This window comes from Sprattus sprattus, assembly GCF_963457725.1.
Source record: "Sprattus sprattus genome assembly, chromosome: 18".
Taxonomy (NCBI): Eukaryota; Metazoa; Chordata; class Actinopteri; order Clupeiformes; family Clupeidae; genus Sprattus; species Sprattus sprattus.
In genome coordinates this window covers 16,041,254-16,056,455 of record NC_137916.1, presented here as the reverse complement: position 1 = coordinate 16,056,455, position 15,202 = coordinate 16,041,254, and the positions used below count along the sequence as shown (strand labels likewise).

Sequence of the window (15,202 nt, the reverse complement as noted above, 5' to 3'; positions counted from 1 at the left end):
CTGTTGTTGCATATGCTTGGATGAGATAGAATCACGTCAGTCAGAGAAAAGATGCAAAGCACAGAGGTTCACCCATATGTTGACCTGATTGTTTCTGATTATTTGGGTCGCTCTTGGTTGGAACCAGACACTTTTCTTCTATTGAGAAGTTTGTACTAGCATCCACAGTCTAAAGAAACTTTATTATGATTTTGAGTTCCATTTCCTGTCTTAATATGTAACATGTCTTTTTTAGGTCACTTCCTGATGCACTTTGATGCTTTTCAACAACATATGAACGATATTCCCCCAGCTCTACCGATGCGCTCTATTAGAAAGGTAGGCTGAATGTGTTCAGACTTGTATCACAAAAATCTACAGAAAGACATAGCAAGTCAACTCACTCTCTCTCTCTCTCTGTCTCTCTCTCTCTTGTGTCTCTCAGTCTCCTCTGCATCCCATCCCTGGCTCTCCGCCCAGTCCACTGTCAGTACTGGGAGGCAGTAACTCCACCCTGTCAGGCAGTGCCAGCAGTGGGGTCTCCTCCTTGAGTGAGAGCATTTTCAGCCACTCAGATCCGCCGAGCCGGCCTGAGCAACTGGACCAAGCCCCTCACATCCCGTCCACTCACTACTGGAGCCCAGAAGAGCCTGCCCCGCCCGCTGCCTACCTGCACGTGCACTACGGCCCTTCCCAGGACCACCCTCACTACCCCCACAGCCACGCCGGTTCTGAGCCCGACAGCCTGCAGGACCCCTCCTGCGCCTCCCGGCCCTTGTGTCCGGAGCTGCCGCACGCCAGCGCCACCTTCTTACGCCGGTCTGGCGCCCCTACGCCGCCCCCGAAGCCCTGCATGCGTGTGGTGGGGGGGGCCGGGGTAGTGAGTGAGGAGGAGTGTGGGAGCGGAGGCATCCAGCCTGTGCCGCTGCCCCGCAGGATCTTTCCTCCTCCGCACACTCAGCGCGAGCTTCATCGAGCGGCCTGGGAGCAGCGCATCCGCGAGGAGCAGGAAGAGAGCACTGGCTGAGGGGGGGAGGGCAGAGCTGTGGAGCACAGTGATGGAGGCCTGCAGTTGGATGGCAATCAGAGATGGTCCTGGTAGAGCGCAGAGCCTGCCCTGTGTTCAGGGTGTCAGTGTGAGTTTCTCAGAAGGAGTTGCAGGCCTGATTGGAGGCTGGGTTGGTTTATAAATATTCTCTGAGAAGCTGCTTTCATTGAATAGCTCTCATCTCCTGCGTCTCCACCATAAATCCTCACAAGACTGTAATAATCATGAAGCCCCTAGCTCACACTCTGTAGAGATATAGCCCTTGAGCACACAGTTTTTCGTACAGCTAGTCCTTTAGCATGCTTGTTTGTTTTTACACTTGAATGTTTTGTGAAAGTGAAACACAAAATAACGCCTGCCTCTTCACTTTGCCCATTTCCTTCCACCACAACTGATTATCAGGGTCAAGCACAGGGTTGACAGTATGGTTAGATAGCAGCAAGATTAGGGGTTAGTGTGCTGGAATGAAAGTTTTAGGAAGAGTTGGGCTTCAAGTATGATTAAAGGGCAACCCCCTCAAATGACATATCAAGTCAACATGAAGGGAAGGGAATTGTTTCTGGTTTAGTGTTGATATGGAACAATCTGTGTTTATTAATGAGGGTGAAAAGAGGGCTTGGGGAACTGTTCTGAGGTCTGTGTAATGTGTAGATGAGTAGCCGTCACAAGCTATGGATACTCAGATGGTGCGTTGGTCACACATGATCTGTTGCTGTAGTCTACTGCTCTCACATCACCTAAATGAGATCTTAAACATGTTACAACCTCATAGACAGTAACTCATCTGCAATCTTCCCAGGAGTCACAAAACAAATTTAGTAATGATGCTAGTTCCTAGCACATGCTCTGCTTTTGGAAGTGTGCTGTTTCCCTCATTCATATTAGCACCTTTTCCTGGATGTTATGTCCAGATTGAAAATACACAAAATGTTTGCACAAACTTTCACTTTTCCACAAACTGCATTTTAAAAGACTAATTCCATGTATACACAAACACTGGCAAAGAGTATCTCATAAAACATGATTAATATATTAGCAATATCACAATACCCAGGGTATGTGGATGTCAAAAGACCAGTACTTTGTATGGATTTGACAGGACTGAAATAGTGACATCCTGCATGATAGGCTGTGTTTTCCATTGCTTAGTTTAGATATGTTTGGGGTAAATGCAATCCCCCAAGAGGATATTACACTTAAAGCATCTGTTCCCTCTGCAAGTCTTGGACTCAACAACTATGTAAACTGTTGGCATTTTCTGAAGTCTCTCATGGGTCCCATGTGAAAACTTTCCTGTGTGTGTATGTGTGTGTGTGTGTGTACGTGTGCATGTGAACACATGACTGTGTATGTGTGGAGCACATAGAAAAGTATCAATCACAGGTGTTCTTCACTCACTCACACATGTACACATGCACACGCACACACACACACATAGCTCTAAAATACCAAAATGCCTCCTGGCCTTAACTACATTCTCATCTGCTGACACCTCATATCATCATGATGTCATCATCGTGGGCCAGCCTGCTTGGATTTGCCCATGGTGATGATGATGCATTTCCCACAGAGACATGGGTCCATCCAAATGATCACGCATCACATATTGATATGAGAAGTTTTCATATGTTCTTTCCTGCCTTGTTGGAAGCGCCATGCTTTCTGTCAATGATATCAGTGTTTGGTCCTCAGTGTGATGAAGAGTGTAGTTGAAGTATTGCTGTGTGAATACTGTATGCTTGCCCGACCCAAGCTCTGGTTTTCCCTTTGCATTAGAATCATAGGAGAGACTATTCTGAAATACAAACTGGATGGATACACTCTGAATTTTCTTTTGAGTTTCCACTGGCGTTCTGGATAATGTCACTTCACACACTGATGTGGTTCACTTGAGGACTGGTGTCGAGGGTTTCTGTTAGGGTGGTGTTGGTGGGGGGTGGGACTTCCCTCAAACTGAACCATGTTAGTGCGCCTTGCTGTTTTACATGAAGTATTATTCTGTGTTCAGGAGACTCTTATTTTTGTATTTTAGGACACCAGCAAAGGTGTTCAGTGGTTGAACTTTGTGTACGTATGGAGCGAAAGTTTTTTGAGAGAGGTTTGATAAATCAGAGTGCATTATGGGAAAGGCAAGAGCTCAAAACGTTAGAGGAAAGAGGATGTTTCAAGTGACCTCAGAAATGATACCGTCTTTGTTCTGTGTAAATACTCCCAAATGCTGTCAATATTAATGTTTAAAATGGACAAAATGATTAGAATTGACATAATTAGAACTTCAATAATTTATATACTGGAACATGTGCTATCTTGTACATATTGTGTCTGCATGAATAAACATTGTTCTGAGTCATTATTCAAAACTCTTTTTTATCAATATCTGATGCCTCATAATAGCCTGGCAGATCTTTGAACATTTTAGCACAATCTCAATCACGGCTCATGTATATTCCACAAAATACATTCCAGTTGGGGTTGTAAAGGATTTTTGACATTTATAAAATCCTATGATTTCATTTATTGACCTACACCTGGCATTGTGTTTGTGTAAAGACAATAACCCCTTCAGACTCTCTTCAAAACATTATTATCAAATGAAATCACACATATCTGGTTACAAACATTTTTAACAAGGTGGTTCCTTTTATTTGCTGAAGTGACAAATTGTTTTAATTTCTACATCACTTTTACAAAAGGCAGTGGACCTCATCTTCAAATTGTGCACACTCAAATATGTGTATGTGGTGCGCCGTTCATATGTTTTCTTCAGAGAAAATTTTAAATAGACCCATTCATACGCAAACATGTATTGTCCATTCACAATTATAATTATACAACCTGCTTGTAACTCAATTATGTTGAATAAAAATGCTATTAAATAGTGCATTATTGTTTTATGTCTATGTTGTGACTGCTTTTATTTTCTCCAGTGGCACACTTTATCATAATGTGCTACTCAATGTCATCCATTCACTAATATTTTTGTTCCCTAACTGCTTGTGATATATAGATGGTTAACCACTAAGACCGCAGGAAGATATTGACTGTGCTTCTTGCGTGCAAGAACAGCTTCTGCAGGATGTAAAATGATTTATTCACTATTACCCTTCACCCTTCAGCAAACCTCCACAGTTTAGGAAGGAATTATAAATAATACAAAATGAGGAGACAAGAAATCAATCATACTACACCATGATTCACATTTGTAATTTCATTTTTGCAATGTTAGTTTTTAAAACTTTTTAATTCTAAAATGAATGGTAAAGGTAAAACAAATATAGCCATGATTGTATGTAAACCAGCAAGCACAAGGGGGCCGTTTCAGAGTCCCAAGGCGGTGTGGTTTTCCCAAAGCCATGCATGATAGTCATTCAGCTTGTGATCATCAGGAGTCACCTGCAACAACATGGTTATTCAGTCCATCACATATTTCCTTTACTCACTAGATGGCGGTTTGTTAAGCATGCATGTGTTAAGATGTGCTTCTCTCACCTTTTTCCACTCCTCCACACAAAAGATGCGGTACGAGTCATTGCCGTACTTGCCAATTCCATGCAGCTCAATGGGATACCTCCACTGCTTGGAAAGGTACTCATCTGAGAAGGAGACAAGTTAGAACATTAACACAAGGTGGGGAAGCTGCCTCTATTCCAGTTCAGGTCATTTGATGGCATGACCACAAAAATCAGAATGGGGAAAGTCAAAATAAAGGCATCTAAGAACACACAAGCTATCCTGAAGGAAACACATATTTTACACGTACAGCAGATCAAAACAGACCTTTGGCTTTAAGGTTTGGAGTTATAGTTTGGTGCTCAACAGAGAGCTAATTGGAATTATGCTGTGTTCCATTGAGATCTGTGAAGCATTGAAAAGACAACTGATCGCTCTCATGTTTTGAGTACATAACTGATCTCAGTACATTTGATTTTAAATTAGGTTCTAAATGCATAATCTCACCAGAGAACCGGATTAAGGTTTTGGCTCGAAGTGTGTTAAGGCCCAGTGGCTGCAGCAGATCAGCCAGAACTTTCCAGTCACTCCTCTGTGTTACCTCTGCAGATGGGAAACGGTCAAAAAACTGCCACAGCACTGGCAATGCCATCTTACCTGCACACACAGGACGCCTTTTTCAAAAATGGCAATGATGATACAGAGATCAAAACTGGGATGCATGGCAATGGAATTCAGCATTCAACGCATGCAGTAACAGAGAATGGGCAACTCACCACAGAACATTTCAGCATGTAATTACATTAAAACACATTTCATTATTACACATTGCACATGTTATTATATGTATTTAAGTTTACCACTAGTCTTATTGAGGAAAATTGTTGCCACCAAAAGTTTCCATGGGTCATGGAAGAGGGTTTCTTGTACGAGTTTGAATGGTGAACGAGGAGGGGTCCACTTTCTGAACCCTTTCCGCCTGGGGCTCGGGCCTTAACGAAACAGAAATGGCATGTCTTTTCCTCTGTTTTATTAGCTTCATTTATTTACACACTCACACATTTTACATCCATGATTTATGTGAGAATTGATGCCACAGCTAATATTGTCATGAGTGTCCTATATAAGTGTGTGAAAGTATGTACTAAGCTAAAAGATCTCTTACAATTCCTAATGGACTTTGCACTGAAGTAAGGACTTGTCTTGCGTTTCTCCCCAGTCAGACTGGCTTCTGAGCAGAAAACAACAGAGAAACACACATAACATCTCACTGATAAGAAAGTGATATTGAAAACAGCATTTGGATTAGTTTCAGTCAATTTATGTTAATTTGTTTTTATTTTGAAATGATTGGTGTGTAAAGGAAATGCTCACTGCTGCTCCTGATAGGTGAGTGGCATTCTAATTCTCCAGCGCTCTGTGAGAGGACTTGTAGCATCTCCACCCCTTCAGTCTGCTCATCAGTTTGTCCCTTGCTGATATTCTGTTCTTTTTCCTCATGGGATTCAACATTTTGTTCTTCTCTTGACCCCTTCCTCTCCTGTTCATCTGCACCTACCTCCTCTCCTTCAATCTCAGACGGAGACTGAATACTCAAGCTTGGTACTGAGGTCTCGATACCATCAGTCTTTTCCAAGTTGTCATCATCACACGGATCCCTACCTTTATCTTTGAGCCTCTTCTCTGCCACTTCTGTGCAGTTCTCCTCTTCTCTGTGACTCTCCATCGCATACACCTCTTGTGTCTGTGGTGCTGAACTGTTCAGCTCAGAAAAGAAATATTGGGAGGCTCCATTGAGTTGTTCACAACTTTGCCGTTTTCTAGTACGGGTCCCCCTTTGTCTCCCTGATGGTGCTGGGTTTCGCTCAGTCACAGATATCGCAAAATTAAAGTCACTCACTGAGAGATATCCACTGTCCTCCTGCGAGAGCAGGTACTCGTGCAAAGATGCCCTGGACCTAAAGCGCTTCCCCTGTGGACTACAGCAACATAATAACCAAAATATTCTACACATGAGTACAGTCATTATTTAGAGTAGGCTAGCCTATTTCACATTTTAGACGCTAGAGTGCAGACTCTCACATCCCACTCCACATGTATTTGTGAGTAATACAGATTTCAGTGAAAACATGAATATAAGACAAACTGACTATGGCACCAAGACATACCCATACCTAATGATATAGACATCCGTTTTCCCGGCAGTTTTCCCTGATTTGCGCTGTCTCACTTCTCGGGTCCAGCCCAGTGGTAGAATGACATCAGGGTTTTTTACCTCAGCTTTAGGCATAAAACGCTCCTTCGCGTTTGATTTCAGGGTTTCGTAAGCGGTCACCCTTGCAGTCACAATCATTTGATTGTAATTCCATTCAGCTATTGTAAAGCACAGCCTACTGCAGCAAAAGCAGAAGAAGACAGAGCCTTTCTACACTATGACCTCAGAATGTGTTTCTTCTGCATTTCTCATGCATCTCACTCCAGACGTAAATGTTAGGGCATGTCAGGCATTCGCGATTTTTACGTTGGTAACATCACTGGAGAATAAAGTAAATGTAAGTTGAACAAGTTCTTGCTTGCATGGGTCACACTCACAGTCAACAATCTTACTGCTCCACTTCCTATGCGCATGGGCTAGGGATGCGGCTGCTGGCGCGCATGCTCGCTTCGCTGTCATGTAAACAAGCCACTTTGCAAGCTAACTAGTTAGCATAGTTACCTCTGTATCAGGAGCACTACAGTTTATCTTTACTGGCGAGTATTTTTCAATCTAGCCAGGATTTTAAAACAAAAACTATGAGAGCGGTTCCAACATGGATAGATAAAGTACACGACCGCGACAAGGTCGAGCAATGGTATGAACACTACTCTTTTACTGGAATCGTACAATTTCGTGTGGTTAACCACAGTTAGCTAGATAACGTTATAGTTGATGTGAAGGTGGATAGCAACGGCGGTTACTATGTAAACTATTAGAGGATTTGCCAATATGGAAGCTAACTTAGCAGGATGCTTTATTTAATGGATGAAAAACCAACAAGATGTTTTGACCCACACACAAACTTGGTATTGGCCAAATCTGATTCTGTATCTAATTAAATGATATTGTTAGGTCTTCTTTTGTAGATACATTACTGGTTACAAATGGCTGTGATGAACAATGTGAGCTAGCTACCAAACGTTAGCTGCTAAATTACTGGCATCTTGAATTTGCCAGCACACACATTGGGAAATTGTTTAAATATATATATATATATATATATATATATATATATATATATTATCATCCAATTCAATGTATCTTGTTAAGAAACCCGAACGAAATTTAAATAATGTCACATATGCTATGTTATGTTGTTTTATATAGGTTAATGTCTTCTGCTGTATTGTAACAAACCGCCTTTAGAAAAGTGTGCACATTAAGATAGATTGCTGTTCTATATACATCTCTGTATACATCTCTCCCTCCTCCAGTATCTATGATATAGCCTTCAAACCGGATGGCACTCAACTAATTGTTGCTGCAGGAAACAGGGTGTTGGTTAGTGATGCTCATTATTCAAAATTGCTCATTGAGGCACGACTTTCATAGTCACATTTATCAGTTTTATAAACTTCGACGTGTTCTCATCGACACTTCACTTTATTCAGGTATATGACACTTCTGATGGTACCTTGATACAGCCTCTGAAAGGGCACAAGGACACTGTCTACTGTGTTGCCTATGCTAAAGATGGTGAGCATCACCTAAACATTCATTTAAGATTGCACTTTCAGAATTTAAATTAGTACTCCCTTTCCTCCGCGTCTTGTAGCCTGTTTTTGTTCTGACTTGATGACTTGTTTTTCATGTAGGAAAGCGGTTTGCTTCAGGCTCTGCTGACAAGAGCATCATCATCTGGACATCAAAACTGGAGGGAATTCTTAAATATACGTAAGGCTGCTCCACCTGTGAAAGTTTACACCCCGTATAGCACTTAGTTATACTTTAATTCTCTTTTAATCTGTGATGTTCATGTGCCATTGTAGTAGTTTTTTGCTTTCACTATATAGCATTCAGTTTATAATTTGCATGTATTCTTTAAGTAGGTTATTATATTTTATTACTAATATTAGTCTGTTATTGTTACTTAGTACTTTTAGCCATTTCACCCCTTTAAAGCAAATACCAATGAATGATAGACTCAAGTCTCAGTATATTCTTGAACTGTTTAGATTGAAGGAAAGTGTAACAGGTGTGGAATCATCATTGAACTTGAGTCATGAACTTTAATTGATTTTGCTCTGCCTGTGTATAACTTTTTGTCTCTCAGACATAATGACTCCATTCAGTGTGTGGCGTACAACCCTGTCACTCATCAGTTGGCCTCCTGTTCCTCAGGAGATTTTGGTGAGCAGTTTCCTCAAAGGGCTTCTCTCCCTGGCAGGAGCTTAACCATGGTTCTTGCTAAACAGACCAGTAATATCCAGAAATTGGCTTTATTTGCCCTGAATGTTTTTTTTAATTATGTCTGAAATCTGAGAAAATAAATTTGAGTATTACAGTTACAGTTTTTTACGATCGAATACACACAATTTTTACTGCTTTGTTTTGCTTTTCAATCGCCTCACACAATAAGCACAACCACACACCCAATGAGCAAAAACATCAGATCCATTGCAAAATGAAACACTCTTGTAAAATCTATACACTCATTTAACAAAACCATATTTTGTTACCATATGAAACACACACATTGCATATACTGAATTCTGTTTGTACCACTTACACACTTCTGTTATAAACCTAAAACACTTTTAGCAATACTACTTTTCAGTGATTAGAGTAGTGTAAGTGAAGTACACAGAGAAAGTGAAAATACACAATACAGTAAAAACACTACCCAAGACCAATGCTGATAAAAATATTATTTACGTAATTCTCTCCATATACCCAAATCAGTCAACATGTCAACATGGAGAATCACAACAAAACATGTCCCAGTTTTCATGCTACTTCAGTAGTGTGCATAACACTGTAAGCTCAGCAAATATCAGACAAAGGTGAAAAGATGTTTCCAATACAGGTTATAATTCCATTTACAGTAAAATGTACAGATTTGTCAGTGTCGCCAGTGTTGACTGAGAGACCTGATGGATATTACTGTATTGAAAATGGCATGGTCACCGATAATGTTTGCTTGAATTTCTCTGAGCCTGATAGCATTACGTATTTGCCAAAAGCATGTTTATGATCTCTATATCTTGTTCTTGCGTGAATATGGGCCTGTCCTCCTTTCAAGTTTACTGTATTTGATACATTTGGTCTTCTTCTTTGAGCACATTTTCCTCCTGCTACAGGTCTTCCTCTTCCTCTACTTCCACCTTGACCTCAGCCTCATGGCATGGCCTCGGCCTCTTCCTCCTTCTCCTCCTCTGTGGATTCCCCCTCTCACCCTCACTCTTCTTCTTTTGACTCCTTCCATTTTGGTTGAAGACAGATTACAGTTACTCATCTGCTGCATTTCTATAGTGCTTAAACCTGTTTGTTGTGTCTACAATTAAGCAATCATGTGCTTGGGCACTTGATGGCTGTGTTTATTTGACCGGCTCGTAGGTGTGGTAACTTGACAGAGTGTTTTGGAATTGCAAGGAAGTGACCTCTTGATATACGTCTGTGTCTAAAGCATAAAAGTGTGTTTAGTGCTTTGCAAATCACTTGTGTGTATGGTTTCGCAAAAAGTGTGATGTTTAAATGTGCTTATAGTTGTGCAGATCTGAGCCGTTGTTTTGCTCCTTGAGTGAAGGTTTTGATAATTGTGTTACACTTTTGATTTTAGTGTGTGTCCGATTGTAAAAAACTGTAATTTGAAGTTTGCAAACATGTGTAAAACCATCCTTATGTATAATCTGGGCATGATCTTTTTCTCCGGAATTCTTTGTAAATTTGTTTTGTTTTCGGTAGGTCTGTGGTCCCCAGAGCAAAAGTCGGTGTCCAAGCACAAAGTCAGCAGCAAAATCACATGCTGTGGGTATGTTGTCATGATGTGCCTGGAACAGTGTGTCTGATTGATTCCTCTAAGAGCATTAGTGTGACTAGTCCATAGTATATTACAATATATGTCTGGAGACATATTGTTTTTGACATATGTTTTGTGCATTTGAAACATTCCACACTATACCAACTATACATACGTTGTTGGGTAATAAATGTGAGAGATCTTTTTTGTGAGCCTTCAAGGGGGGGGGGGGGCAGTCTTATTTGCATTGTTTTTTGCCATGATTCAATATCAATATTTGTCTTCAGACTTTGTTCTCTCGACACAAAATGCTGAAGCTCTATTTTGTCAGACTAGACCAGGGTTAAGTGTATGAGCTTCATAAATATGCAATTGAACGAATGAGATTTACATACCGGTATCTGTTCTGGTCTAGTGTAAAGTGTCTCTTATTAAGGTTTTTTTTATTTTTTGTATTACCCATTATACCTCATACCTAATATTTCCACCAACATAGAGAATCAAATACTTACTTTGGGGTTTGACAGAGAAAAGTTCCTCCAAATTGCTGGGTGTGATAAATGTTAGCAGAATGTTCACTTAGAATTGTTTTGTTTGTGTGTGTGTGTGTTTGTGTGTGTGTGTGTGTGTGTGTGTGTGTGTGTGTGTGTGTGTGTGTGTGTGTGTGTGTGTGTGTGTGTGTGTGTGTGTGTGCATGGTGCAGCTGGACGAATGATGGACAATACCTGGCTCTGGGCATGATGAACGGGGTTGTGAGCATCCGCAACAAGAACGGGGAGGAGAAAGTGAAGATTGAGAGGCCAGGCGGATCTTCCTCTCCCATCTGGTCCATAGCCTGGAACCCCTCAAAGTATGACATCACTAGATCTAACACACACAGCACTCTTCTGTGCTATGGTCACCGTAACCCTATCCATTTCTATCACTCATGTAGTGTAAACACACACACACACACACACACACATACACACAAGCCCTCACAAACGTAAGTAGACTGAGTGCTCATGTTATCACATATCTGAAATAGTCTTGTCATGTCGGTAGGAACGTAAGAGCCACAGCTTGGTGAAAAGCCAGGTCAATAGTGTATGAAGGAGAGAGTCAAGGAGAGGAGATAACATGCACAGATCATGGGAATGGCGGGGGCAGGCTTCAGGAAATGCCAGAGACAACACAGGCACTTACTGGTGACATTTAGTACTAATGGCCAATAGGGGGGGCTGTTACATCGCAGATAGATCCCTTAGCCGCAGACATGATATAATGTAAAAAAACATGCACAGGCGTGGGTAAGTGAAGTTAAGCTATAGGAAATGAAAGTGATGATTGAGTGATGTTGATATGGAGCCAGAGTGCAGGCAATAGTTGTAAGCTGGATCCCCTGGCAGTGACTGGAAAAAGTGGACTGCCTTCACCAAGTGGGACGAGGTGGACCACGAGGCTGTAGAGGAAGGGAGCTGCCTGTCAGAGGAAGAGCTGGAGGCCCTGGGTCTCCTACTGGAGGACAGGGGAGACAGCAGGAGGTTGGACAGGCCAGAGAGCTGCAGGGAGGCAGGCAATATGACAGAGGAGGGCCAGGCAGAAAGAGCAGGGCCGGAGGCAGATGAGGATCTGCTGCTGCCAGAGGTGGAGAGCTGTGGGCAACTCAGGTACTTAGCCATGAGCTCCCCAGCATCCTGTCAATGGACACCTGTTTCACATTTTAATTTAATTTTAGGTATACAATTTGTAGTTTCAGTTTGTTGGGTTAAATTGTTTCTTTAGAATTAAATACATGTCCAGCGTTTGATTTTGTTTATAGCAAGAATCATCAATCAATAGTCATAATAAGTCATAATTTACCTGAATATATAAATAGTAAGATAAGTAAATAGTTTATTTTAATAGTAGGGCTTTAGTATATACTGTTGTAAGTAATGGACATCTATCCAAGATGTTGTATGAGAATTGAATATTTTTTCAGAAAAGAAAAAGAACAGTGCTGACTGACTTCATTGGCACTCATATTGCCCACAGTCACAACATGCTGCGTGAAAGATTAAACAGAATAAAGCAATCATCATGTTGGAGTCAGCAATATTTGTAGAAGTTGGCTGGTTTGAAATTCAAAAGCCAAACAAGATACACCCCCTTCCTTCTGTATTTGCCCCCTGAACTTCTTGCTTAACCATGATGACAAGACCATCTTTATACTGACTGGGTGGACATCTTCTCACCCTCTTTGTATTTTGGAGAACCATATCATTCGTTTTATTTCTCCAGATGCATAGCCTTGGGCAATCATGAACCAGAATTCCTCCCCAGAGAAGGGTCAGAATCTGAGGAAAATGCATCTAAATATACTTTGATATCTCTGAATTAATGTTTTTTAACCTCGCCCTTTACTTGAGAATGCCTTGAGGGAAAACTTGCCTAACATGCCTAATATGCTTGAATAGATTGTGAAGTTTTAATCATTTTTCACACAGATGGGATTCCCAAGCCGCTGCTGTAGTTTAGCATGCTGTACATAGACCTGATTTAGATTTCTCGTTATCTGGGGCTATAGAGAAAAGTGCTATATCATTTAGCCAGCTATGGCAGAAAGTAAACGGTCTGAGCTGATCTCATTCCCAGAAAGCAATCTTGATGTTATTGCAGGCCAAATAAACTATGTAACATAAGCATGTTGTAATGAATGTTTTGTGTGTCTGTGTCTGCTCAATTATATTGTCAAACATTGACAGTTTTCAATATATGGAATGATGATGGAATGATAAACCAGTTTCTTTATCTGATTGTGTTAGGGATGAACACAATGATATTTTGGCGGTGGCAGACTGGGGACAGAGACTGTCCTTCTACCAACTCAGTGGCAAGCAGGTCTGTTTTTTCTACACCCACATTTTCGTGACTGTTCATTAGTGGAAATAATTGAAGATAATTGTTCTTCTCAATGCTGATATTGCCTGATGTTGAACATTTAAAGCCTGAATTATGATCAAATGGAAACTCTAAGCTGTTGATTAATGGGCTTCCTTTAAGAGATGGAGATTGCAGGTTCAACTTCCAGATGAATGCTGAGCATGGAATTCTTGTCTTGCCTTCACCCTGATCATCATTGACCCATATTGTCGTCATAGCAACAGTGAAAAACACAAATACATCATTAAGGAAAGAGAAGGAGAAAAAAGGGAGTAGAGGTAGCAGGGTCTGTGAAGCCACGTCAGACATTTCAGAAGTCCCTGCTGGTTAGACTTACTTGTGGCGAGGAACTCGTGTTGAGCTTTCCCCCCAGGGATTCATGGGAGATGTAGTAATTACATGGGTAAATATGCAGCTCATTAGGATTCCATAGAAAGCCTAGGTCCTCTGCGCTGTCCCAGCCCCCCACCCCTCTGCCTATCCTCTCACTCCAGACGGTTTTCATTAGCGCTCTATGAATAGTGTCTGTGGAAAAAAAAGGGAAAAGAAGGATTGTTGTCCGAAGTGGTTTTATTTCGGGGTGGGGGTACTGTCAGCCATAGCTGTGTTACGCTGAGGAGAAACAGATGCACCAGTGGCCAGCTCCGACATAAGACTTGTGCAAACAGACCTCGAGTATCTGCACAATGGAGCCCATTTAGAGGAATGATCACCTCTCTTATTTTTTCACCTTTCTGTCTTCAGGTTAGGCACCCCTGGGACAGTTAAATGGATGCTTTATGGCTTTGATCTGAGGAGGGCTTGTCTTCAGACAGGACCTAGAGCATTGTGTCCTCCCCTCGCCGCTCTCTCTCTGTTTTACTGCCTTTGGCCTCAGCTTCCAAGCACGTGTCCTAACTGCCGTGTCCTCTGTTCCCCCTTCCTGCTGTACTGGGCCCTGGGCTGAGGGCCTGGTGCTGGGGCTCTTCCCAAAGTTTTCTCAGTCAGCTCTCCCTTCTGTCTGCTCTCTCTCTCTCTCTCTCTCTCTCTCTCCCCAGATTGGAAAGGACCGGCTGCTGAACTATGACCCCTGCTGCGTCAGCTACTTTTCCAAGGGCGAGTACATAGTGATGGGGGGCTCGGACAAGCAGGCATCTCTCTACACCAAAGATGGTGTGCGTCTGGGGCCCATCAGCGAGCAGAACTCCTGGGTGTGGACCTGCCGAGTCAAGCCGGACTCCAACTATGTGGTGCGTACCTGCCCAGGGTGGGCTGGCAGTACTTACCCAGGGTGGGCTGGCAGTCTGGCTCGGGGGTGTTTGAAACTAAAAAAAACAACAGATTGGAATTGATTATTTGTTCACAGAGGCCCACATGCATATGCCTGCCTTTGTGTTTGTACCTCAAGGCTGCTTTCTTAAAGGGGTCTCACACCTCAGTTGTCACATTATTTACACCTCTTGTCTGATCCACGAACGCGTTCAGAAGCAATGAGGGCTCCAGATGCACAGGGTCCTATTTATAGAAACGGACATGTCAGGGATTCATCGGGTGATTTAGGGGGGGAAGGATGTCTGGGTGAGATTTTTTACACTGTTGCAAAATCAGTGTTGAATATGGGGTGGCAAGCTGTGAAGGGAAGGCAGAGGGGGACGTTGAGACGGGAGAGCATGTGAAATGAGAGATGCTTGGTGCTGACAGAGCTGCCGGCGAAGTGAGAGTTTGCCTCCTTGAGTCTGACAGTCAGTCTGTTGAGAACAGCGTGCTATAACTGAGTGTCAGCTTGAGATGGTCTAGAGATAATGAATTTCAGTTTTTGATGAACCATCCTTTAAAAGGGGTTGGG

The 15,202-nt window shown here is 42.1% G+C and overlaps 3 protein-coding genes across 5 annotated transcripts in view; 2 read left to right on the top strand and 1 right to left on the bottom strand.

The window, feature by feature from the left end:
- Window positions 1-1,006, top strand: part of LOC308378809 (dedicator of cytokinesis protein 3-like) — a gene marked incomplete at both ends in the record, with an annotated part of 35,565 nt that extends 34,559 nt beyond the window's left edge. Inside the window, 2 exons of the mRNA XM_080855807.1 lie at window positions 236-318; window positions 425-1,006. Of these exons, the coding sequence (XP_080711933.1) occupies window positions 236-318; window positions 425-1,006 (665 nt within the window). The remainder of the gene's footprint in view (window positions 1-235; window positions 319-424) is intronic.
- Window positions 1,007-3,979: 2,973 nt separating this feature from the next.
- Window positions 3,980-7,071, bottom strand: mbd4 (methyl-CpG binding domain protein 4). The gene is made up of 7 exons (XM_080857195.1): window positions 6,652-7,071; window positions 5,852-6,456; window positions 5,643-5,708; window positions 5,338-5,469; window positions 4,985-5,134; window positions 4,517-4,620; window positions 3,980-4,420 (listed from the first exon to the last, which is right to left on the bottom strand). The coding sequence occupies exons 1-7, from the start codon at window positions 6,828-6,830 to the stop codon at window positions 4,346-4,348; spliced, it is 1,311 nt and encodes a 436-aa protein (XP_080713321.1). The 5' UTR covers window positions 6,831-7,071; the 3' UTR covers window positions 3,980-4,345.
- A 157-nt stretch (window positions 7,072-7,228) lies between these two features.
- The window catches only part of ift122 (intraflagellar transport 122 homolog (Chlamydomonas)), a 31,974-nt gene continuing 24,000 nt past the window's right edge, over window positions 7,229-15,202 (top strand). For 2 of the 3 annotated variants that reach the window (XM_080855746.1, XM_080855745.1), the window contains exons 1-9: window positions 7,229-7,329; window positions 7,949-8,015; window positions 8,126-8,210; window positions 8,330-8,408; window positions 8,788-8,864; window positions 10,419-10,485; window positions 11,177-11,323; window positions 13,260-13,335; window positions 14,415-14,606. In XM_080855746.1, coding sequence (XP_080711872.1) covers window positions 7,271-7,329; window positions 7,949-8,015; window positions 8,126-8,210; window positions 8,330-8,408; window positions 8,788-8,864; window positions 10,419-10,485; window positions 11,177-11,323; window positions 13,260-13,335; window positions 14,415-14,606 — 849 coding nt within the window. In that variant the 5' untranslated portion in view covers window positions 7,229-7,270. Of the gene's footprint in view, window positions 7,330-7,948; window positions 8,016-8,125; window positions 8,211-8,329; window positions 8,409-8,787; window positions 8,865-10,418; window positions 10,486-11,176; window positions 11,377-13,237; window positions 13,336-14,414; window positions 14,607-15,202 lie in introns of all 3 variants that reach the window. The other variant, XM_080855744.1, reaches the window with a different exon arrangement.